At 52.6% G+C, this 23,575-nt stretch overlaps 2 protein-coding genes across 8 annotated transcripts in view; one reads left to right on the top strand and one right to left on the bottom strand.

Moving 5' to 3' along the window:
• Positions 1–5,203, bottom strand: part of RYR1 (ryanodine receptor 1) — a 105,715-nt gene extending 100,512 nt beyond the window's left edge. For both annotated transcript variants that reach the window (XM_069456778.1, XM_069456777.1), the window contains exons 1-2: positions 5,159–5,203; positions 125–244 (exon numbers count right to left, since the gene is read on the bottom strand). In XM_069456778.1, coding sequence (XP_069312879.1) covers positions 125–244; positions 5,159–5,203 — 165 coding nt within the window. The remainder of the gene's footprint in view (positions 1–124; positions 245–5,158) is intronic.
• A 5,275-nt stretch (positions 5,204–10,478) lies between these two features.
• On the top strand, positions 10,479–22,669 carry RASGRP4 (RAS guanyl releasing protein 4). 6 transcript variants are annotated; one of them, XM_069457347.1, is made up of 17 exons: positions 10,479–10,536; positions 12,773–12,957; positions 13,152–13,254; positions 13,382–13,447; positions 14,062–14,193; positions 14,360–14,471; positions 15,531–15,704; positions 16,942–17,058; positions 17,868–18,143; positions 19,627–19,707; positions 19,795–19,899; positions 20,033–20,151; positions 20,259–20,403; positions 21,496–21,532; positions 21,636–21,770; positions 21,888–22,000; positions 22,470–22,669. In XM_069457347.1, exons 1-17 carry the CDS (start codon positions 10,514–10,516, stop codon positions 22,524–22,526), a joined length of 1,980 nt encoding a protein of 659 aa, XP_069313448.1. In that variant the 5' UTR covers positions 10,479–10,513; the 3' UTR covers positions 22,527–22,669. The 6 variants fall into 6 exon arrangements, with proteins under 6 accessions (XP_069313448.1, XP_069313449.1, XP_069313450.1 ...); XM_069457348.1 differs by having other exon boundaries at positions 14,318–14,471; positions 15,633–15,704; XM_069457349.1 differs by having other exon boundaries at positions 14,318–14,471; positions 18,075–18,143.
• The last annotated feature ends 906 nt before the right edge of the window (positions 22,670–23,575 follow it).

Genomic DNA, 23,575 nt, shown 5'->3' with positions numbered 1-23,575 from the left:
TCCGACCCCTGGCCCCTTTCTCCCTTGGCACGCTCCCCACTTTCCCTCCTGTCAGCACCCCCTTTCAGACTCCCAGACCCCTCTTGGGACCCCCTTCCCCCAGGCCCCTCCCTCCCGCGCGGACCTGGGCGTTGCTGGTGGGTTCCAGGAAGCAGAGGCGGTTCCCGAAGCCCTCGGCGGCCAGGCAGAGCTTGAGCTGCTCCTTGAGCACGGTGGCGCTGCACTGCAGGACCACCTCATCGTCCTGTGGGGACCAAGGGTTTAGGGTCTCAGGTGGGGCCTGGCCCAAACACCACAGACATAGCACAGGCCACTCCCCCCCACCCTTGTCCTTATGAAAAAGGCAGCCACGAATAACACCCACCCGCACCAGCCAGGGGCGGGGCTGAGCCCTCTACCACCTACTCCTAACGTCCGCATGAGATAGGAGCCTGGGTCATCCTAGTTTTAAAATGGGGACACTGAGGCTCAAAGGGGGACATCGATTGGCCAAGGCCACACAGTTTGTAACAGGAGGAGCTGGGATTTGAACCCAAGTCCAGCTGGCTCCAGAGGCCTCCCAAGATCTGCGAGGTGATCCATTGGAGGGTGGAAAATATGAATCCCTCCTTCAAAAGCAAGCAAAATTGCATTTTAAGCTCATCTTTCTCTAAGTTCTCTCTTTTGCGTGTTGTTTTAATAATAGAGTGCTATTTTTATATTTATTTATAGAGTGCTTTCTAATGGCGCCTGAAGGCAAAATGAGGGCCCAGACTGGATCGCGGGTGGAGGGCAGATGCCATAAGGCACAGTATGGAGACGATCACGCAAAGCCGAGAAAGGACTGTGAATTACATGACGGTTTCAAATCCACACTGAATTTTCTGATTTTCATAACTATGCTGTGGTTTGGGGAGAGACTGCCCTTGTTTTCTTAGGAAACAGGCATTGAAGTACTTAGGGTTTGAGGGCATCACATATTCAGCTTACTCTCAAACAGTTCATGGAAAAAATATATAGGAAGCAGAGAAAAAAAGATAAAACACATGTAGCAAAATCTTAACATTTGGGGAAAATGAAAGCTGCACAGGAGTTTCTCAAACTAATCTTGCAACTTTTCTGTAAATTGGAAATTATTTCAAGATTATAAATTAAAATTTTATTTTGTTTTATTTATTTTTTGACAGAGTCCCACTCTGTCACCCCAGCTAGAGTGCACTCTGTTGCCCCAGCTAGAGTGCAGCTCACTGCAAACTCCCGAGCTCAAGTGATCCTCCCGCCTCAGCCTCCCAGAGTGCTAGGATGACAGGCGTGAGTCACCGTGCCCGGCCTCAAATTATAAATTAAAATTTTAAATAATATAAAAGTTTTTTCTGTGCCCTGGGTCTCCTTCCAAGAAGTTGACATGTATTAACTCACTTAATCCTCACAACAATCCTAGAAGGTAAGCCCTGTTATGTAAATGGGAGGAAACTGAGGCCCAGAGAGGTGAAGTGACTTGCCCAAGGCCACACAGCTGGTATATGGCATGGCTGGGATTTGAATATCAGTGTTGTGGATCTATACACCATGCTCTTAGCACACTAGACCACCTCTTAGCATATTACTATGGCAGCCCTTATCTAACATTTATAACTAATACAAGTGTACAGGGGGCAGGAGCGCAACATTGCTACTGGCAGGAGTCCCAGTCAAACATCATGGAGACTCTGGCTCTGGACCACTGAGCGAGGCAGTGGTTGCTCCTTTGTACGGTGCAGGAGACAGCTTCAAGAAGGTTGTTTCCTGCCTGAGGTCACACAGTCTCCAGCCTTCCAAAGCATATCGCACAGACATGTTCCTGGCCTGGGCTTCGACCCACACGGGCGGCCCTCAGTCTGTCCACGCAGCCTGGGAGTGGCAGGAGGGAGAGAAGCATGACCCAATGGCAGGAGCTCCCAGGAGTGCTCTTTCCTGTGACCCCCAACCCTGACACCCTGGCATAGGCTGGTCACTTGTGTATTCATAGTAATCATATAGCTTGCATTTATTAAGCACTTACTGGCTACCAGGCCTTATGCTCTGAGGCTTTCCGTTCATTTAACAGACACTGAGCATCCGCTATGTGCCAGGCACGGTTCTAGGCACCGGATACAGAGCAGTGAACGACGCAGACCACAGTCCCTGCCCTGCCCTGGGGAGCTGAAATCTGGGGTGATGACAGGCAATAAACAGATGAATAAATATGTAATTTTAATGTCAGTGATAGGTGTTATGGAAAAAATACCCCAGGATGATGTAAGAGAGTGGCTTTGGGGTAGGGATGACATCAGTGAGGGGGTGAAGTGACAACTGAGAGGTGACACCAAGGAGGTGACATTTGAGCTGAGCCTTGTCCACATAATGACAAGGAATCAGGGGAGGAATGTTCCAGGAAGAGGGGCAGCCTGTGGCTGGAGGGAGTGTTGGAGGAAAAGCAAGGGAGACAGGGCGGTGGCGGGACAATTGAGGGGCAGGGAGGGAGGAGATGGGGTCAGAGAGATACTTGCATGGCAGTATCTTGAATCTTTATTGTATGTATTTTTGTCCCCATTTTCCAGATGAAGAAATTGAGGCTCAGAGGGAAAAATAAAAATCACCTGCCCAAAATTAGGAAGCAAGTACGTGGGCAAAGTCAGATCGTAAACCAGAGACAGGGTCATGACACCACTGATGATGCTCCAACTTTTCCTGCATCCGAATGAAGGTGGGGGGACTGGGGGTCTGGTTAAAAGTGCAGCCCCCAGCTGCTCCAGTCCTCCCACCCCCAAGGGCCTGATTCAGTGGCTCTGCGGTCAGCAGGGAATCTGCACTGTTAACCAGCCCCCAGGAGGTCCCGACCTGAACCGGGCTTTGAGAAAGCCCAAACTGGGCAGGCCAGAGGTCAACACCCACCAAAAGGAAATGAAATCAGTTGGGGGGGAGGGGGGGCCATGGCCACCATGCTTTAAAAATGAAATAAAATAGAGCAAGAACAGAAAATACCAGCAACATGCCCATCATGCTTTAGGGGCTATCTACAATTTATGAAACGAGTTTTGGTTAAAAATAGGTGTGTGTGAATGGTCACAGGGGTTGTCGGTAATAGCAAAAATTGGAGACAGCCCAAATGTCCATCAGCAGGTGAACAGATAAACAGATTGCAGTGTAGTCACACGGTGGAATACTACTCAAGAACAAAAGGGACCGAACTCTCAATACCTCTATACGATGAATGTCAAAATATATTACACTGAGCAAAAGAAGAAAGACAAGTGAGCAAATATTGCAGATGAAAAACTAGAAGTGACTAATGGAATAGGTCGTGATATAAAGCAGGTGATCGTGGCCATTACTACAAAGAGCAAGAGGGGATGTCAGGAGTAAAGGACATGTCCTGTGCCTCCATCACACTGGTGGTTACGTGGGTGCGTACAATTTGTCAAAACTCATTGAACTATAACACCTAAAATGGGTACAGTTTATTGCATGTCAATTACACCTCAATAAAGTTGATTTTTAATAATGTCATGCATATGTGCATTGCTGGGTTGCAATATAAAATATGTTTCTTACTGGTGGGATGTCATCCAAAAAGTTGGAGAAAACCACCACATGACCTCAGCAATATTCAGAAACACAGACCCAGTCTGAGGCCAAGAGATGCCAGGGCCAGGCCTCTGGAACCCTGACACTGGCTATCTTGGCAAGTCTGGAACCAGTTTTTCTCTGGTGAATGCAGAAGGGCTGGGCCCCAAGGGTATCTAGAGATGCCACTTCCTGGCCTTGACCTTGGGTGAGTGATTTCACCACTCAGGCCTTGGTTTCCCTCAAATCTCCCAGGGAGATAAAGATAGGGCCCTACCTCAGAAGATAGGGCAGTGAGGATATAATTAGATGCCTCAGGAGGCTGAGGCCCTGGGCACAGGGCCTGGCATAGAGTGTCTGCTCAGGGGCTGGTGGCCATGGCCATGGTCTTATTAGGGCTGAAGAAGGGAGGGCCCAACCCATAGTGTCTGCTAAGGGGCTAGGGCTGGGTTGAGAGTCTGGGCTGAAGCTAGCCCCCTCCCAGCTGTCCATGCCCTTCACCACCAGCCACAGCTGTTTGTCCTTCCCTCCCAGGAAACCAGAGCCGGCTCACCAGGGTCCTATTCTGGGGCCAGAATGCTGTGTCAGCATTTCCTGCAAGGCCCCAGGGCTGGAGAGGGGGAGGGGAGGGGCTAGTGCAGGGTCAGCAGACCTAGCCCAGAGAGGACATCCCCTCCCATGCTCACCCCCCCACACCCTGCAACTGGGAGGGGAAGGTGGGAAGGACTGGGAGATGGCAGCCCCTCCTCCCTCCTATCCCCTCCCTCCCTGTCCCTTGCCCAGGCCCCAGAAAAGCGGTCTATTCTGGGAGGGACACCTGTTGTTACAATTCCCATCCCTGCCCCCAGCTGGAGATCAGAGATGCGGGGAGACAACCCAAATGTCCAGCTCTCTGGAGAGACAGTGAAACCCGCAGGGCCTGAAGCCAAGGGACAAAGACAGACAGAGACAGGGAGACCGAGATGGAGAGAGAGACAGAGACACAGAGACAACCCAAAGAGACAGATAGGGAGAGACACCACCCAGGGACCCTAAGAGACCACTCACAGCCATATTTGATCCTCCTCCCCAAAACCAAGGGGAAAAGAAAGACCCAGAGCCCGAGGGACTCCCAGGAGGATTTCAAGGTCTGGGAGCTGAAAGGAATTGTGTTCTCTGGCCCACCCCAGCCCCCTTCCCAAGAATTTAAATAGGTCAGAGTCTGGAGCAAGAAGAGAATTAGGGCTGGGGTGGGGGTGGGGGGATGGCTAAATTAAGCCCAGGAACTAGAACCACCTTCCCCAAGTGCCTGCTTCCAGCGGGGTGGGAGGGGGTGTTCTCTCAGGGGCCCCTCTTGTCACATCGCTAAAGTCAGAAGAGATGGCAGCTGAATATCCCCCTCCCCATTCTGTTGTCCCAAATCCTGCCCATTCTCTGCGGTGAGAAATGTGGAGGAGACTAAAAGAGACAGAGTGACAGCCACTCAAAGTGACAAAGGAAGAGACTTCGAGTCTCAGAGACCACCAGCAAGCAGGACAGAGACATTCAGAGGCAGAGAGACACTCAAAGAGACCCGGGAGATAGCCCCAGAGACCCCTAACCCGGAGATACGCACCGTTCTCAGGAATTGGACCTCGTCCTCGCCTTCTGCGTCACCCATGCTGTCGAGGCCCGAAGGGACGGGGCTAAGGTCGGGCAATAGGGGCGGGGGCCTGCAGGCTAGGCGGGTGGGCTGGGGGCGGAGACCTCTAGGGACGCCGGACGCACCCGCGAGGTAGATGGAACTGCGAGGAGGACACGCGTGCTGGACAGAGATGAGAGGAGGTCCCCGCCCCCCAGCTCCCATTGGGCCAGGACGCCCAGGCCACGCCCCTTCACCGGAGCCCCGCCCACAGAGCCAGACCTGGGCTTGAGGTGTGCGTGGCGGGGCTGGGATGGGAGGGCGAATGTCTAGAAGGTGGCTGCGCTTTCTCCCCTCCCAGGTGCCATCATTCTCCCATTTCACAGAGGGCAGACTGAGGCTCTGAATGGGGAAGCTCTTGCTAGATACCACACAGCAGAGCTGGGAGCACCAGGTCTCTCGACTCTAAAAAGCACCACACATGGTGATAAAGAACAAGGACTCTGAGCCAGATCGTCTGGACCTGAATCCCAGCCTTGCCACTCCCTCGGAATACCTTGGACAAGTTACTTAGCTTCTCCATGCCTCAGTTTCCCCAACTGGTAAGGGGAATATTAATAGTACCTGCCTCACCAGATTGTTGAGAGTTAAATGAGATAATTTATTTACTGCACTTAAAACAGTGCCAGTGCCTTTTCAACGTTATGTAAGTGTTGACGTTATTATTATCATTATTAAAAACCGCCTGATGGGGCTGGAATAATAGTTATAGCTGATATCTTCTGTGCACCTGTTGCATTTCAGGTGCTGAGCTAAGATCTCTTATATTACATCTCATTTAGTTCTCACTACAATCCTGCTATTATTCACGTTGTTTAGAGGAGCAAATAAAACTGTGGTCCCTACCATGTGTGGTTCTAAGGACACTACTCAAATAAATCATGTAGTCCTCACAGCAACCTTGTGAGTACTCTTACAATGCCCATTTTACAGATGAACAAAGCTGAGCACAGAGAGGTAGAGTGTCTTGCCCAAGGTCACACAGAGGCAGAAAGAGGGATTTGAACCCAGAGCTGGGGTTCCTAACTGTTATGCTTTACTGTCTTAATATTTGCATAAAATCTGATGATAACAAAAACCCACTTCCCCAGAGGCACACCCCACCCCCTGGGGTCCTGATCATTCCTCATCCCAGGGGCCAACTGAAACACCAGAGACCACTAGCTGGGCCACCCCTTTACGCAGATGAGCGCCCTGGGCTTTGTAAGTTGGGGAGCATGGAGCCCAGTAACCAGTTCCTTCCTGCTCCTGGCTGATGAGGACTGTCTGGCTCTCCAAGGGCTTTTGGGAGCTCAGGCAGGAGCACTTCTGAGGTCCCTCAAACAGGTGGCTGTGGGGTCTGGAGGCCCAGTTCAGGGTGCCACACACACCAGGACCTCCCTGACAGGCAGGCAACTTCGGGACTTCAGGCCTCAGTTTCCTCATCTGTCAACTGGGCTAATTAGGAATAGGCCCTGCCTACTGGGGTCATGGGAAAGATAACAAGAGGAAGTCCATTAGAGCCTACCACATGGTAACTCTATTTTAATAGATACAGGGATCTATTAAAATTATTATTAACATGTAGTCGGCTGGGTGCAGTGGCTCACACCTGTAATCCTAGCACTTTGGGAGGCTGAGGCTGGAGGATGGCTTGAGGCCAGGAGTTCAAGACCAGCGTGAGCAACAGTGAGACTTGTCTCTACCAAAAATAGAAAAATTAGCTAAGTGTGGTGGCTGGCACCTGTAGTCCCAGCTACTTGGGAACTGAGGCAGGAGGATCACTTGAGCTCAGAAGTTTGAGGTTGCAGTGAGCTGTGATGACACCACTGCACTCTAGCCCGGGTGACAAATCGAGACTCTGCCTCAAAAAAAAAAAAAAAAAAAACCAAAAAGAAAAAACATGAAAAAAACCCCATCATATAGTTCAACAAAATTGCATATAAAATATTATTCAATGTGTAGGAGGTTTCTAGGTGTAACAAAGTTAAATATTGATGTGTTAATATAATTATGATAAATAGCATATAATTTGGTATCCTATTATTGAATTATATAATTCAACATTATACAATGCATAATTATAAAATTGTATACTTACACCAATATAATTATATAGCACAACACAATTATATATTACATCTATTATACATTAACATCATTGTATATTAAACATTGTTTTTCCTTCAAATTTTACATATAATGTAAAATTATTCTGTGTCATTGGACATTATACCATAAGACATTGATAGTGTTTCTTATTTTTGTCAGTCGTCCTTATGTGTTTTAAGACCTACCCTTGTTGCTCTGTCGTTGTGGTGGCTTCGCAGGACTCCTGGACAGCCCTCGGGACAGCCACCTACTATCAGTGCGTGAGAGTCCCCCATATCCCCAACTCCCATTTGGCATATTCCAACTTCTAATTTTGCCAGGCCCATATAGGATGACTTGCTGCTGTTTTAATTTGCATTTCCTCGATCAGTTGCAAGACCTTCTAGCGTCTTCTCAGGTGCCTGTCAGAGTGTTGGGGCTCCTTGTTACCTGCTCTTCAAACTCTGCACACTTTTCTACCGGGGTTGCTGGTTTTTTTTTTTTTTTTCTTCCTCATTTGCAGCTGTTCCTTTTACATTCCAAATGTTAATTTCTCATTGATTTTCTACATTGCCAATACTTTTTCCCCGTCTGTCATCTGGTATTTGTCCTATGGTATCCTCCTGAAAAGAAAATCCGTATCTGCATGTTATCAAATGCATCATTTTTCTGCCTTATGACTTTCTGTGGTTTGACTCAGAAAATCTCTCCCTTTGTGGTCATCGCTGTTGATTGTGTGCATTAACCACCTGAGGGCCGTTAAGGCCACATGCGTGCAGTATAGACAAGTGCCAGGGCCTTTTCTGACCTTCTTCCCTGAGGGTTTTCCAGGTCCCCAGAGCCTTGAGACAGTCTCACGCTACAAGGCTAGACTCAGCCAGCAGAGTTAAGTCCATCTTGGAGATGCAGGCGCTGCACAAGAGAGACGGCCTTCATGTAGCACGCCACTCGAGACTGTGGGAGACTAGGGGCAAGAGGCAGGAAGAGAGAGGGTCTGAAACTATGGTATGTCATGTGATGGAAAAATTAAAAAGAATGGGCTCTGCCCCTGTTTAAATGTTCCAGCTTGTAAAAAAATATATATCCATGGTGACTTCTTTTAGTGAAAAAAGAAAGGTGCAAAAATACACTTCTGAAAGCACCGTTTCATTGAACTGACTAACGTATGAGGTTTGGCAGAATCATTCCAACAACTATGACCCATTTATTCCACTCCTAGGTACTACCCTACAAAAGTCCACACTTTATGTCTAGCAAAAGTCAGGCGCTCAAATATTCACAGTGTTAGGTCCGGGTCTGAGAGGGAGACACACGAAGCCTCGTGTGTAGTAAAATGCTGTTTTATTTTGAGCATCTGGGTGCAGAAGGGTGGAGACTAAAGAGCGTCCACCCAGAGGGAGGGGAAAGTCTTGAGTTTTATAGAGGGTTTTTTTGAGGCGGGGAGTGAGTAACACGTGCAGAGATAGGGGAGGAGGGTAGCTTCGTCCTTATCAGGGGGGATAGGGATGCTGGCGGGCTGCAGTTGCCTGTGGTCAAAGTTAGATTTACAGCTTTTGTTTCACAGACTTCATGATATTTTTCAGGCTCCCACTCTTAAGTAAACCTAACACACAGCAGTGTTATTCACAACAGCCCCAGACTGGAAACAACTCAAATGTTCATGACAGGAAAATCAATCAATAAATCATGGAACTGTCAGCCAATGGAAGACTACCCTGCCAGCAGAAAGAATAAACTATAGCCAAATACAATAACATGGAAGAATTGCAAAGACACCAGGTTGAATAAAAGGTGGACACAGGCTGGGCGCGGTGGCTCACGCCTGTAATCCTAGCACTCTGGGAGGCTGAGGTGGGAGGATCGCTTGAGGTCAGGAGTTCGAGACCAGCCTGAACAAGAGCGAGACCCCCATCTCTACTAAAAAATAGAAAGAAATTAACCAGACAACTAAAAATATATAGAAAAAATTAGCCGGGCATGGTGGCACATGCCTGTAGTTCCAGCTACTCGGGAGGCTGAGGCAGGAGGATTGCTTGAGCCCAGGAGTTTGAGGTTGCTGTGAGCTAGGCTGACGCCATGGCACTCTAGCCCGGGCAACAGAGTGAGACTCTGTCTCAAAAAAAAAAAAAAGAAAAGGTGAACACAGTAGATGAGTCCATTTATATACAGCTCAAAATGAGACGAAACTACCCTGTTAGACTTAAGGCTGGTGGTATTAATAACTTGTGTCAGTGCTAGCAAGGGGCACAGGGGGGTTATGGAAAATGACGTCGTTTCTTGATTTGTATGAATGTCACATGGGTTTGCTCAGTTGGTGACAATTCATCAACCTAAGTACTTAATGATTTGTGCTCTTTTTTTGTATTTCCATTTAAAAAAGTCAAGCATGACACATTTAGGTGAAAGATAAAAACGTACTCAAAAGGAAAGTCTGTTTCTATGAGTACAGAGTTAGGTGATGTACATAAATGCACAGACAGCAGTTTGGATGTAGTATTGGTCACCCCTGTCTAAGAGGGGACAGTGGATGGGGAGGGTTTACCTCCACTTGTAATGTTTTTGTAATAAGGTAACACTAGGTTATGTAAGGATTCAATGAGTTAATATTTTGAAAGCCCATAGAGCTGTGTGTGGTACACAGTAGGTGCTACATAAAGGTTTGTTACAGTAAAGTAATGAAGTGGAAATGTTCTCCAGGGTACAAATGGTACTTAAAAGTACACTCGGGACAAAAGAAACATAAAAAGAAATATACAAAATATATGTCTTGTGAGTTTCCATTCAAACTTTTGGGCATCGTATACATGAATATGTCGTTGGAGAAATAACAGACTTTTCTTTTGAGTGTGTGTGTTTTTACATAAATATTAGTCACACTTTTTTTTTTAAACCTGCTTTTACTGAAGTACCACAGTGACAGTCCTGAGACAGAAAGATGAGGGAGATAGAGCGAGCCCCGCTGGGCCAGGGGGTGGGGGCCGGCAGCACCGGAAACCTCAGCCCGAAGGGATCCCCGAGTGGGGGAGGGGGCCTCTGGTCTCTCCCCAGCCTCTTCCTTCCCCCTGGCCTGGGGGTGGGTGGGGAGGGGCAGTTCCTCTTTCCTTCCCAAGCACCGAGGAGGCCCCAGCTCCCTAGGGGCTGAGAAGCTGGAGCCTTGGCGAGGGGGGAGGAGCTGAGCCACGTATCTGCAAGACCCCCACCCTCGTCCCCCCAGGAAGCATGAACAGGAAAGACAGCAAGAGGTGAGAGGACGCTCCCCAGCAGCCTGGGAGCACCCTAAGCCCTTGGGCCTCCCACTGCGAGGGCAGGCTGGGGAGATACTGACGAGGGGGTAGGAGGGCTGGCTCCTCTAGGAGATAGAGTGGGGGTGCCAGGTGGCAGGATGCTTCAGGGAGGCCAGCGCCAGCTGGGGCTGCCAGAGCCAGCTGGGGCTGCGCTGCTTGCATTGGAGCATCTGTGTACCTTGTCCTTTCTCTCTCTCTGGAGTTTGAGCTTCTCCTTGCCACCCTAGCTCCCCCGACCCTAGCTCCCTCTGCTGAATGTCCCTGTCCTCCCTGGGGTCTTCCTGGTTCCCCATCACAGTCACCTCCTCTGGACTGGAAACTCCAGCCTCCTGCAGGGCCCTGCCCCAGGAGAGGGGAGTGTGACTCGGGGCTAAGCAGCTCCCCTGCCTCATAAACCACCCTGACAGCTCCAGACACTACCGGGGCTGCCGGTCTGCAGAGAGGAGCCTAGCGGCTGGCTGTGCCAGCAGGTTCTGGAATGAGTTTCTGTCTCCCAGGCAAGCTTGCCCTCTGTCCCCGCAAGGGTGGGTGGTGGTGGGCTCCCCAGCCTGGGTAGCTCCTCCAGCCTCCCCAGCATGACTCCGATGTGCAAAGGGATCCCTTCCCCATAGTGCTCAGCAGCTTAGTGGTGGAGTCCTGGCTGCCTCATTTCCTGGCTGTGTGACCTTAGGTAAGTCACTCAACTGCTCTGTGTCTGTTTCTGTCAATAGAATAATCACAGACCCTGCCTCGGAGGGGCCTGTAAGTGTTCAGCAAGACAGTCTAGACCAGTGGTTCTCAAACCTGAGCTTGCATCAGAACCACCTGGAGGGCTCGTAAAACACAGGTTACTGGACTTGCCTCTAAAGTTTTTGATTTTGTGGTTTGGGGCAGGGTCTGAGAATTCGTATTTACATCAAGTTCCCAGGCGATGCTGTTGGCACTGGCTGAGGACCATGCTGTGGGAACCACCGATCTAGAAGGAGCTCGCCCCTCGGCCTGGCACACAGTCAGCACTCAGTAAAGCCGGGCTTATTCAACAGCATTCAATGCTGATGTACTGGGCCCTCAGGGTGTGCCCGCCACCCCACGCTGCAGGCCTGGCTCTGGTCTGCCTGATCACTTTCTCCCTCCGCTCCTCAAGTTCAACTCTCCCACTCTGGTCATCTAACAGCCTGGGCGAACCAAGTCCATTACTGAGCACTTTTGAGGAAGGTCCATGAGTTTTCCTACGAGGAAACTGAGGCCCAGAGAAATTGACTATCACAAAGTCACACAGCCAGCAGCTTTGTCTGGAGCTAGGGTTCTGCTCCCTCCCGCCTCCCACCCTCCCTTTTCTCCATTACCGTCTTTCCCCAACTGGAACAGGAGCCTCAGGGAGGCACCGGGCAGAGTGAGGGTTATTTTGAAACTTTCCTTGAAGCCACCTTAGCCCCAGGGACCCGTAGCTGTGAGGAGCCCTGGGGAGGCCACTTTGCTCTGGCATTTCCTCTCCAGGGTCCTAATCTAGGCTAAGACTCCAGGTCCTGCCAAAGGGCTAGCTTGGGGGGGCTGTCTCCTTAGTAGGGGTGAAGGTGGGGAGAAGGGGAGAGGGACTCCCAGGGGTCTGTGTGCAGGAGCCTGATCTCAGGAGGCTGGGGGGGTGCAGGGTAGGTGTCGGAGACCAAAGGGGAATTCTGAGGAGTCAGCCTGAAGGCAGAGCCTCCTGGGCTTCCCCTGGGGCAGAGAAGTGATCCCAGGGGTCTGCCATGATCCCCTGGGAGATCAGGGGTAATCCCGGGGATCTGCCAACAGGAAGTGTCTTCCATGATGTCTTGGGACCAAACAGTCGAGAGGAATTTGGGGGCAGTGCCTGCAGGAGGAAGTTCTCACAATTACCTGGAGGGTCCTTAGCAGTCCCAGGGGTTGGGGGGTCTTCTCCTGTGATTCCCTGGGGAATTCACAGTGGTCTTCAGGACCTTTTCCTCTAATCCCCTGAAGGGAGCAGGAGTAACCCTGGGAGTTTACTTGTAGGAAAGGGTTCTTCTGATTATCCCTGGGAGATCTGGAATATTCCTGGGGGCTTCTCCCCTAAATCCATGGTAGGTCAGGAGTAACCCTGGGGCTTGGCCTTTAGGAAGCTTCTCCCAGAGTACCTTGGGGCATTGGGGTGAAGAGGCATTCTGGGGGTCTGCCTGAAGGGGCTCCCATGATTCGGGGTGGCCGGTACCCACAGGAAGTCCCACCAGGAATGCACGGGGAAGACAGGGGCACGGGGCCGGCCCCGACAAGCCCGCCGCCACAAGACATGCCCCACCCCCCGGGAAATCAGCAAGGTCATGGCCTCCATGAATCTGGGCATGCTGAGCGAGGGCGGCTGCAGTGAGGAGGAGATGCTGGAGAAATGCATCCAGTCCTTCGGTGAGCATCTACCTCCCCACAGCCTCTCGGTCCCAACACCCGGCCAGGCACCCACTTCTCTCGGCCTCAGGTTTTGGGGGTATAAAATGGGAGGAGGGGTGCATGGAACCAGGCAGTCCAACCAGCTCTGGAGGCTGTGCTGTCCATTGCCCAGGGGCCATTCTGACACAGGGTCCCCCTCCTCCCACGCTTAGACTCCACTGGCAGCCTGCGCCATGGGGACCACATTCTTAACATGGTGCTGGCCATGCACAGCTGGGTACTGCCTTCCGCCAACCTTGCTGACCGTCTGCTGACCTTATATCCTCCCAGGACCATGACCTATGGGCAGAGGGTGGAGGGTGGGGACGTGAGAGCCTGGGAGACGGGGACAGTGTGAGCAGGCAGGTCTGGGATGCTGGATAACAGAGCCTTGACCAGAACTCAGGTACCAGAAAGCTGCAGAGGACGCACAGGAGCTGAGGCGGCTGCAGATCTGTCACCTGGTCAGGTAGGACGGGGCCAAGGTTTCTACTCCCACGATCCAAGACTTCCATCCTGCTACCCCCCAAAAAGTATCTCTCAGAGACTCCCCAGCCCAGTTCCCACAGACCCACCCCCACTCCCCAAAATCCCACTTCTGAGACATCTCTGGCTTGGTTCCTAAGACGCTCCCAGTTCTATTCCTTAGAACCCCCACTTCCTAGAGACCCCCAGCCAGACCCCATGGACCTTCTCCCAGCTGGTTTCCAAAGACCTCCAGCTCTGATCCCTGTATTGCGCCCCCACATGCCCCAGCCTAATCCTAAGACTTCTTCACCCTGTACCTCTCAAAATTTCACACCAGGAGCCCCCCAGTCTAGTTCCTGAGACCCCCCCCCCACTATCCTGCTTCCCATCAGGCCCACTTCCGAGAGATCTCCCCAGCCTGTTTTAAGAGACCTCCATCCTATTCCAGAGATCTCCCCCATCGGGTGCCCCTCCAAACAAACCCTCACCTTCCACAGACCCCCTGCACACAGTTAGAGACCCCCTAGCCCAGCACCTAGAGATTCCTCAGCCCAAGGGACCCCTTGTAGAGACCTCACCCCCAGCTTCATCTCACCATCTCTAAACCACTCTCAGGTACTGGCTCACTCAACACCCAGAGGCGGTGCACCAGGAGCCCCAGCTAGAAGAAGTCATAGGTCGTTTCTGGGCCACTGTAGCCCAGGAGGGCAACTTGGCCCAGAGGAGCCTGGGAGATTCTTCCAACCAGTGAGTCAGCACCAAGTCCCCCCCCCCGCCGTCCCCCCGCTCTACCCCATTCTGCTATCTCCCTCCACACCCCCAAACCCTCAGCTTGGAGCCATTCCAATACCCTGCCCCTCTCGGCCCCCAGCCTGAGCCCTGGTGGCCCCGGGCCCCCACCCCCCATGAGCAGCCCAGGCCTGGGCAAAAAGTGCAAAGTGTCCCTGCTTTTCGACCACTTGGAGGCGGGGGAGCTGGCTCAGCACCTCACTTACCTGGAGTTCCGGTCCTTCCAGGCTATCACGGTGAGGACCTCCCCTCCCCTCCCCGCCCTGCCTCGCCCCAAGCAGAGGACAGATGTGGGGTGGGGTGGGGCCTGGCAGGGGCCAGGCAGGACTGAGAGGACCCCTGCATGGGCACCCAAGCAGGGATTTCAGACTCTTAAACTTGCAAACCCAGGTGCTAGATGGTCTAGGAAAATGAATTAAGCTTGCTAAGCACAGAGCCCCTGGGTTCAAATCCCATCAGCCCCTTCTCACCTGTGTCACTTTGAACTAGTTTCTCAGCCTCTCTGGGACTCATTTGTAAAATGGAGGTCATACTACTTCATTGGATGGTTGGGGAAGTAAATGAATATCTCAGTGTTAAAATGCTTATTGCAGTGTCTGGCACTTAGTAAGTGCTCAGAATATTTGATCACTTATTCATTTATTCAGGAAGCATTTAAATTCACCGTGCCTCAGTTTCTTCATCTGTAAAAAGGGGATATTAACAGTTCATGCCTCATAGGAACAGTGCCTAGTCCAGAGCAAATGCTATCTAGATGGTGAAACCATTTGAAATTTCCATATTTTACCTACCCAGATGTCAATTTCATGTGCTTCAGTATATATATGTGTTAGCTTTTGCCATCTTGACGTCATAGTTTCAAGGGAAGATGGGGATCTGGTTCCTTACTGTGGAAATTTCCTGATCGTGTGTGTATATATGTAAATATACAAACATATGTGGTACAGTGGAGGTGCTTGTGGAATATACACTCTTTGAACAGAACGAATAGAAGTTGATTTCAATCATCTTCTCCATCTTCCCCTTAGTTGATTGTATACCAGTCTGGTATACAGTAAGAGAATACAGATGCACACCTGTGTGACCCTGAGCAAATTACTTGTCCTCTCTGTGCCTCAATTGCCTCATCTCTAAAATGGGAATAATAATAGCAGTACTCACCTCTTAGAGTTATGAGGATTAAATTAGTTAATATGATAAAGTGCTCAAAATAGTGTCGTGACTGCTTGGAGGATGGCGTGTGAGGGGCAGAGCCTGAGCACCACTGCTCACCCTGACGCCCACCTCGTCCCTAGCCTCAAGACCTGCGAAGCTACGTTTTGCACGGCTCGGTGCGGGGCTGCCCGGCCCTGGAGGGTTCCGTAGGCCTCAGCAACAGCGTGTCCCGCTGGGTGCAGGTCATGGTGCTCAGCCGTCCCGGACCCGCACAGCGCGCGCAGGTGCTGGACAAGTTCATTCAGGTGGCACAGGTAAAGCCCGCCTGCCCTCCCGCTGGCTTTCGGGTGCCAGCCCCGCGGGGCTGCTCTCCCAGGCCCCCGCCCCTGCGGGGCCATCCCAGCCCCGCCCTCCCGGCGGTGACGTCACGCTTCTCCCGGCCCCGCCCCCGAGGCCACAGTCGGGATCTTCTAAGCCCGGACTGTAACTTTTTCCTTGACCTTGACATCACCGCATCCAATCTGCCTTGGCCCCACTCTTTGGCCCTGGAGGTGGAAGTTAACGAAGTCCCTCCTGGCCAGGTCTCCCAAGACCTATGCCCAAATATTCTATCCCCAGGGCAAGGAAAGCGTCCCTCCGGTGCCCCACCTTTGCCTCCACCAGGCCTTCCAGCCCCAGGCCCCAGCGCCCCCTTCACAGTGACCGCACCCTCCCCATCACGCCCGCCCCTCCCTTCCCTGCCCCCTTGTGTTACGCACCTCCCCTCCCCCCTCCGGATACCCTCCCTCCCTTCTGGGGAAAAGGGAAGCCCTCGGCCCTCACGTGGCCGCACCCCCTTGTGCATTTCCACGCAGACCACGCCCTCCCCTGGCGCTTCCCTCGCTCTGCTTCCTCCTGCCAGCTCCTAGGCCTGGGGGTTCTCTTGTCCCCCGGGGTCTCCTTGGTCTGAGCATCCTCCACGCCTCCCAGACCCCACTGTCTCCACAGCGACCTCTGCCCTTCAAACTTGGGAAAAGGGAGGGTGAGGGAATGCCCCTGATGCCCACGTGACCCCACAGCTGTCTTGCATCTCTCTGACCCCTGCCTCTCTCTCTGGCCCCACTCACCTCTGCCTGGTTCCCAACTCCTGCCCAGAGCCCCCGCCTTCTTGTCTCCGCTCACCTGTCTGACTCTCAGAGCAGTCTGACCCCCAGGTGCCTGACACCCTGACACCTGTCTGACACACACCTGTGTATTCCCCAAATCTGTCCACCTCCCATACTCGCCTGTTCCCCACATTTCTAACCTCCCATCAGCCTATCACCTGCCCAACCAGCCCACCCCCTCCAACCTCCGCCCCAGATAACAATCTGACACCCCTGTGAGACCCACGTGTCTGCTTGTGGCCCACTCCTGCTGGACACACCCACCTTCTCTCACCTTTCTGGTGCCCACACTGGGCCACTGCTGCACATGCCTTGGACCCCAAGTCACCAGGGATGTTCTCATCTGAACTTCCGACTTGCCTGTCCTGCAAAACCTGCCATCTCTGTGCACCGCCTCCCTTCCTAGAGTCTCCACCAGCTGCAGAATTTCAACACCCTGATGGCGGTCACAGGCGGCTTGTGTCATAGTGCCATCTCCAGACTCAAGGACTCCCACACCCACCTGAGCCCTGACAGCACCAAGGTGAACCCCCACTACCCTCCCCAAAGTCCAAGTGGTCAGCTGACCTGAACCCCCACCCTTAAATTCCCCAGCCCCTGCCCATCCCCGCCCAGGAGCCCTGGAACCACCCGAGGACTTGCTCCTCCAAACCCCACAGACCTCTGGGCTCTGTCTGCGCTCTTCCCCCTTGTCATCCATCCACCCACGGGCTGACCCCTCTCCACTCTCAGTGTGCCTGGTCCTGAGCAGGGCTGTGAGGGAGGCAGATGCTAACAGAACTTGCAGTCCAGATGGGGGGCTAAGACACACACCCAAAGATGCCAACATGTGTGCCACCCAAGGGAGGAGCATGGGTTGGAGATGTCCGGGGAGGTGTCTGAGAAGAGTAAGTCATTCCTGAATCTGGCATGTGGCTGAGGCCAGGAAGTGGCAGGAAGGTAGGCTGGAGATGCCCAGGGGAAGATCCCATTGAGCCTCGCCAGCAGGCCTAAGGTGCTTGGACTTTATCCAGAGGGCAATGGGGAGCTAGGGAAGGTCTAGGAGTGATGACACATGCACGATTTCTCAGGTTTTTGAGAAATCGCTCTAGCCTGGCGAATGGGGGATGGTGGGGCCTCTCTGAGATGGGGACCCAAGAGGAAGAGCAGTTTGGGGAAGATGCTGAGACCAATGTGGGATATGGAGGGACTCAGGTGGTGTCCCAAACACCACTGGGCCCCTGGGGGTCTGGAGCCCACACAGGAGGCTGCTAGGACACTCCTCTCCAGGGGGGTCAGGGAACAGAACTGCCCTCCCGATAACATGCCCCCATGACGTGTCCCTCCACGCAGGCCCTGCTGGAACTGACTGAGCTCCTCGCCTCCCACAACAACTACGCCCGCTACCGCCGCACTTGGGCTGGCTGCACGGGCTTCCGGCTGCCAGTGCTGGGTGTGCACCTCAAGGACCTGGTGTCCCTGCATGAGGCACAGCCTGACAGGTTGCCTGATGGCCGCCTGCACCTGCCCAAGCTGAACAGCCTCTACCTGCGGCTGCAGGAGCTGGCAGCCCTCCAGGGGCAGCGGCCGCCCTGCAGTGCCAACGAGGACCTGCTGCATCTGCTCACGGTGAGCTGCCTGCCCTGCCCAGGCTGGGTTCCCAGGGGCTGAGCGAGGAGACTGAGATTTAGGGTTCTGGGCGGGTGAGCATCTGCAGGACCAGTGTGGAATCATGCTTGGAGCACACAGGCCAGAGCTTCTAGGTTTTTTACTAGCTGTGTGATCTTGGGCAAGTCACTTCACCCGTTTGCCTCAGTTTCCTTATCTGCAAAATGGGAATAATAATACGACCCCCCCCCTTTGGAGGATGGTTGAGGAGAATCAACCAATAATATAAATCATATAAAGTACTTCTAACAGTATCCAGAGCACAGTGAGCGCTATGTAAGTGATGCCCCCGATTCTCCCAGCAACTCAAGTATCCATTGATCTGAGCTCTGGGATTGTCTGGGGCTTTCACACTCCTGAACTCCAAGCTTCTGAGCTTCTCATGCCAATCATCCAAACCTCCAAGCTTTGACCTATCCAGGAATCTAAGCCAAAAACTAGTAGCAGTTATCGATCATCTACTATGTCCCAGGCACTATGTTGAAAAAAAAAACAAAACAAAAAACCCTCTCCACGGATTCTACCTTACAAACCTATGAGGCAGGGACCCTTATTGTACCCATTCTATGGATTGGGAAACTGAGGCCCTGGGAGGGGAGGTCACTTGCCCACTGTCCCGCAGCAGTAAAACCAGGATTTGAATCCAGGTAGGCCAGCCTCCGAGCCGGCTTGTCAACGTATGTTAACTCCTGCACTGTGGCCTAGGACTGTGAGTGCGGGATGTGGCTACACTTCCCCTCAGTTTTTGAATTGAGTCTGGGATGCTAAGGGCCATGTAGTTTAAAACTGGAAAGTTGATTTGCTATGACAGAACCAGCTACATGATTGGCAGGGTCCAGTGCAAAATGAAAACATGGGCCTCCTTGTTCAAAGTTATTAAAAATTTCAAGATGGTGACAGCAGGGCATTCAGGCAAGGGGGGCTTCTGCACGGGTCTGTGGCCTGTGAAGCTGGCCCTGCCCTAGGGTGAGGGGTGCTTAAGGCCCTCTGCTCTGCTGCTTCTAAAAGGCCATGAGCCTAAATGTTTCTTGAGCACCTGCTGTGAGCCCGGCACTCTCCGCCGCTGGGGACACCACAGTGAGCAAGTCAGGAAAACAGTGGCTGTTCTGGTGGGGCTGACGTTCCAGTGGGGACAACGGCCAATGAAACAAAGTGAGGAAACAGCCACTCTTGGCCCATAAGTGCTGTAGGGAAAACAATGGACAAGTGACAGGGGTGTGATTTTTAAACAGGGAGACCAAAAGAGACCTCAGTGAGAAGATGGCATTTCTAGAGGGGGGAAGGGACAGTGTGCAGTGTGAGGGGGGTGTGGTGGGAGAGATCTTAGGGGTCTCCAGAGAAAAGGGGCTTTGGGAAGAAGACGGAGAGTGGCGGTCCAGGCCGGGACGCGGGCTGCAGGCAGGAGGACGGAGACAAAGACTGTACCGCCCCTGCCGGCGCCCAGCTTTCCTTGGATCTCTTCTACACGGAGGATGAGATCTACGAGCTTTCTTACGCCCGGGAGCCCCGCTGTCCCAAGAGTCTGGTGAGACCTGACCCCTGACCTCTGACCCTCCTCCCCCTCCACTGCCCAAGCCTATGCGCTAACTGTGCCCCTCTGTCCCTGCCCCAGCCACCTTCCCCCTTCAAAGCACCTCTGGTGGTAGAGTGGGCCCCTGGTGTGACACCCAAGCCGGACAGGGTCACCCTGGGTCGGCACGTGGAGCAGCTGGTGGAGGTAAGGAGGGGACAGTGGCCTGGCTGCGGGGGGGCCAGGAGGGAGACACCTGCATGGCCCTGCATCTGCAGAGGCCGTGGGGTTCACACCTTGCTGACCGGGCCGCATTCTGCCTCCCCACGCCGCTCCCAAGTCCGTATTCAAGAATTATGACCCTGAAGGCCGAGGAACCATCTCTCAGGAGGACTTTGAGCGGCTCTCGGGCAACTTCCCCTTCGCCTGCCACGGGCTTCACCCACCTCCCCGCCAGGGGTGAGCAGTCCTGGGTCCCCCGAAGACGAGGACACTGGGGTTGCCTGGACGCCCGGGTCTGGGGGAGGTAGGGGCTGGCCATGCTGAGGCTCCGTCTCCGCCCCCAGGAGAGGCTCCTTCAGCAGAGAGGAGCTGACGGGGTACCTGCTCCGGGCCAGCGCCATCTGCTCCAAGCTGGGCCTGGCCTTCCTGCACACCTTCCACGAGGTCACCCTCCGCAAGCCGACCTTCTGTGACAGCTGCAATGGCTTCGTGAGCACTCTGCCCTGTTACTGCCCCCGGGCCCCACCCCTGGAAAGCCCCAGTTCCTCATGGAAAACCAGCCCCGCCCTGGGGCACAGTCCCCAGACTCCAGAAAATTCTCCAGCCTCAGATGATCCCCACATTTCATATAACCCTAAACATCAGATATGCCTACATTCTAGATAGTCTCCGAACTCTAGATAATGCCCAAATTCCAGATAATCCCCAAATCCCAGACCGTCTCCACCCCAGACAGTTGCCAAACCGTGGATAATCTCTGAAACTCTGGATAATCTACAAACCTGGGTAGATTATGTCCAAACAGAATCAGTCTCCAAATCTCTAGACTCCAGACCATTCAAACCCTGGATAAATTCCAAATTCAAGGTATCCTCAAACTCCGGGTAATGGACAAATCTCTCAGTCTCCAAACCAAGACTAATTCACAAACCTTGGGTCACTTCCCAGATTCATTTGTTCACTCACTAAATATTTACTGAGCACCTCCTTTGTGCCTGGCGGTTCTAAGCTCTGGGGATACAGCAGGAACACAACAGATACAATCCCTGCCTGTAAAATTTACATTTTTTTTTCTATTTTAATTCTTTTTTAGAGACAGTCTCACTCTGTCACCCAGGCTGGAGTGCAGCGGCACAATCATAGCCCACTGTAGCCCTGAACTCCAGGGTTCAAGCAATCCTCCCACTTCAGCCTCCTGAGTAGCTGGGACTACAGGCACGCCACCATGCCCGGCTAGTTTTAAAATTTTTTTGTAGAGATGGGGTCTCGCTATACTGCCCTGACTAGTCTTGAACTCCTGACCTCAAGGGATCCTCCTGCCTCAGCCTCCCTCAATGCTGGGTTTACAGGTGTGAACACCATGCCTCACCATGAATTTACATTAACTCCTAATTTCCCCTAATTCTAATATCCTAGATGATTCCCCAAACTTGAGATACTTTAATTCCTTTAATTCCAGTTAAATCTCTAGCCTTGAGAATCTTCAGAACCTGGGTAGCTTCCATACTTCCACACCCTCTCCTCCAATCCATAGCCCTCCCTCCCTTAGGCTGGGTAACCTATTCTGCTTTCTCTTCCCAGCTCTGGGGTGTCACCAAGCAAGGCTACCGCTGTCGGGGTGAGTGGGGCATCGGCGAGTGGGAGGGCATACTCCATTTGTAGGCTGGAAGAATGGAGGGCACAGACTGGGCCCCTGGCCGTTAACCATTGCCTTCCCCCAGACTGTGGGCTGTGTTGCCACAAACACTGCAGAGACCAAGTGAAGGTGGAGTGTAAGAGGAGGCCAGGGGCCAAGAGCGATGTGGGCCCCCCAGGAGCCCCAGTCTCGCCCACACCAAGTCCCCCTGCCAGCTGTGGTAAGACCCAGAGCAGAGTAGTCCTGGGGAGGAACCTGGTGGACGTGGATTAAGTCCAAGGTCATGAGGCCCTTCCCGTTATATCCATATCCCTTCCATGCATCACTCCACAAACAGGCTCTGAGGAAAATCTCTCCGACACACTATCCCTGGAACCTGAGACTGGGTGCCACCTTCGCCATGCTTGGACCCAGACAGAAGGCCCACTCCCTTCCAGGGAATCAGAGATGGTGAGAAGGAACTGCTCCCTACCCCAGCTGGATACAGGGGAGACAGGTCACTCTGCCTGGGGAAACCAGATGGAACAACAGAAAAGTAAAAATATGCATAAGTTCTTCTATTGCTAGGGTGGGAGGGTATAGGTACTAGTTCATTTTTAATGTTGATGGAAAAATATAGATTTTAATGTGTTGGGGGAAAAAATGGTTAACCACTAGTAGAACAGAAAAAAGGACTTAGGGAGAAAAAAACCAGTAAGATGGCAACAATAAGGCCAAGTATAGCAGAAACTACAATTAATGTCAGTGGCATAAATTCTGCTATTCGAGGGCAGAGACTCTCAGATTAGATTAAAAACAGTCCCAGGGGACATTCATTCGTCCATTTACCACAGTCTGGGTGAGGCAATGCTCCTGGTGGTAAAAATGTCTTCTAGATATTGTATGTTCCCCGAATCACCTGGTGTCTTTCTCCTTCCAGGTCCCCTGCCCAGAGATGGCCCCATCGTCCACCTTGTCCTCCAAGCTGGATTCTTAGACATCACTTCAGTCTCCTCTCTCCCTTCCCCCAGTCAGTCTCCAGTCCTGCCCTCAGCCTCCAGCAGGGCCCCCAAAGGCACTGCTCCCTCCCTGTTCACACTGTCTTTGGTGACATGTCCATCGTCTCTAACCCTGAAAGCTATTTTCTTCTCTTGCATCACAGTGGGTACTAATCATACTTCTCTCTTCCTGCACTGAGTATCTGTGCAGCTCTGTGTCGGTTATATTTAGATTCAGGGATCATCTCACCACCTCCCTAAACTTCTATTTCACATATGAGGAGACTAAGGCTCGGGGAGGTTAAGCTGCTGGCCCAAGGTGGCAGAGATGCCAAGGACTGGAGGCAGGACTCAAAGCCAGGTCTTCTGTCAGCCTCTAAAACTGAAGCTCCTGACCAATATGCTACACTGACCAGGAGTCAGGAGGGGGCAAGGACGGAGCAGGTAGTTCCAGACTCTGGGCTTCCAGAGACGGCAGAGAAGGCTGGGAAGGGGATGGAACAGGAGCCTGCAAACCCCTAAGTCAGATCACAGCCCTCCTCTGCTCAGAGTCCTCCTATGGCTCCTCTCATCAGGGTAAAAGCCAGATCCTCACTGTGGCCCACAAAGCCCCGCACAATCCGCCTCAACACCTCTCTGACCTCACCTCCCAGCCCTCACCTCCTTACTCACCCTACTTCAGTTACGCTGGTTTTGATGTTTCCTGAACATGCCCCAAATACTGCTACCTCAGGGCCTTTGCACTGGCTGTTCCCTCTGCCTGGAACACTCTTCCCCAGGCCCACCTGGCTCCCTCCTTGGGACTTTGCTCACATGGCCCCTTCGTGAAGCTTCCCTGACCATACTCAAAGATGCAGTCCTCCCACAGTCCCCATCCTGCCTCCCTGCTTTATTTTCACAGAACTTTCCCCATCTGACAAACTAGACATCTTACCTGGTCCCCTTTTCAATGTCTGCCTTTCCTCACCAGGGATGTCAGCTCCAGGACAGCAGGGATTAGGGATTTCTGTCTGTGTCTTTCCCTGCTGTGTCGCTGGTGCCTAGAACA

This window comes from Eulemur rufifrons, chromosome 24 (assembly GCF_041146395.1).
Source record: "Eulemur rufifrons isolate Redbay chromosome 24, OSU_ERuf_1, whole genome shotgun sequence".
Taxonomy (NCBI): domain Eukaryota; kingdom Metazoa; phylum Chordata; class Mammalia; order Primates; family Lemuridae; genus Eulemur; species Eulemur rufifrons.
Note: the sequence above shows the minus strand (reverse complement) of the source record. Positions and strands in the feature narration are given on the sequence as shown.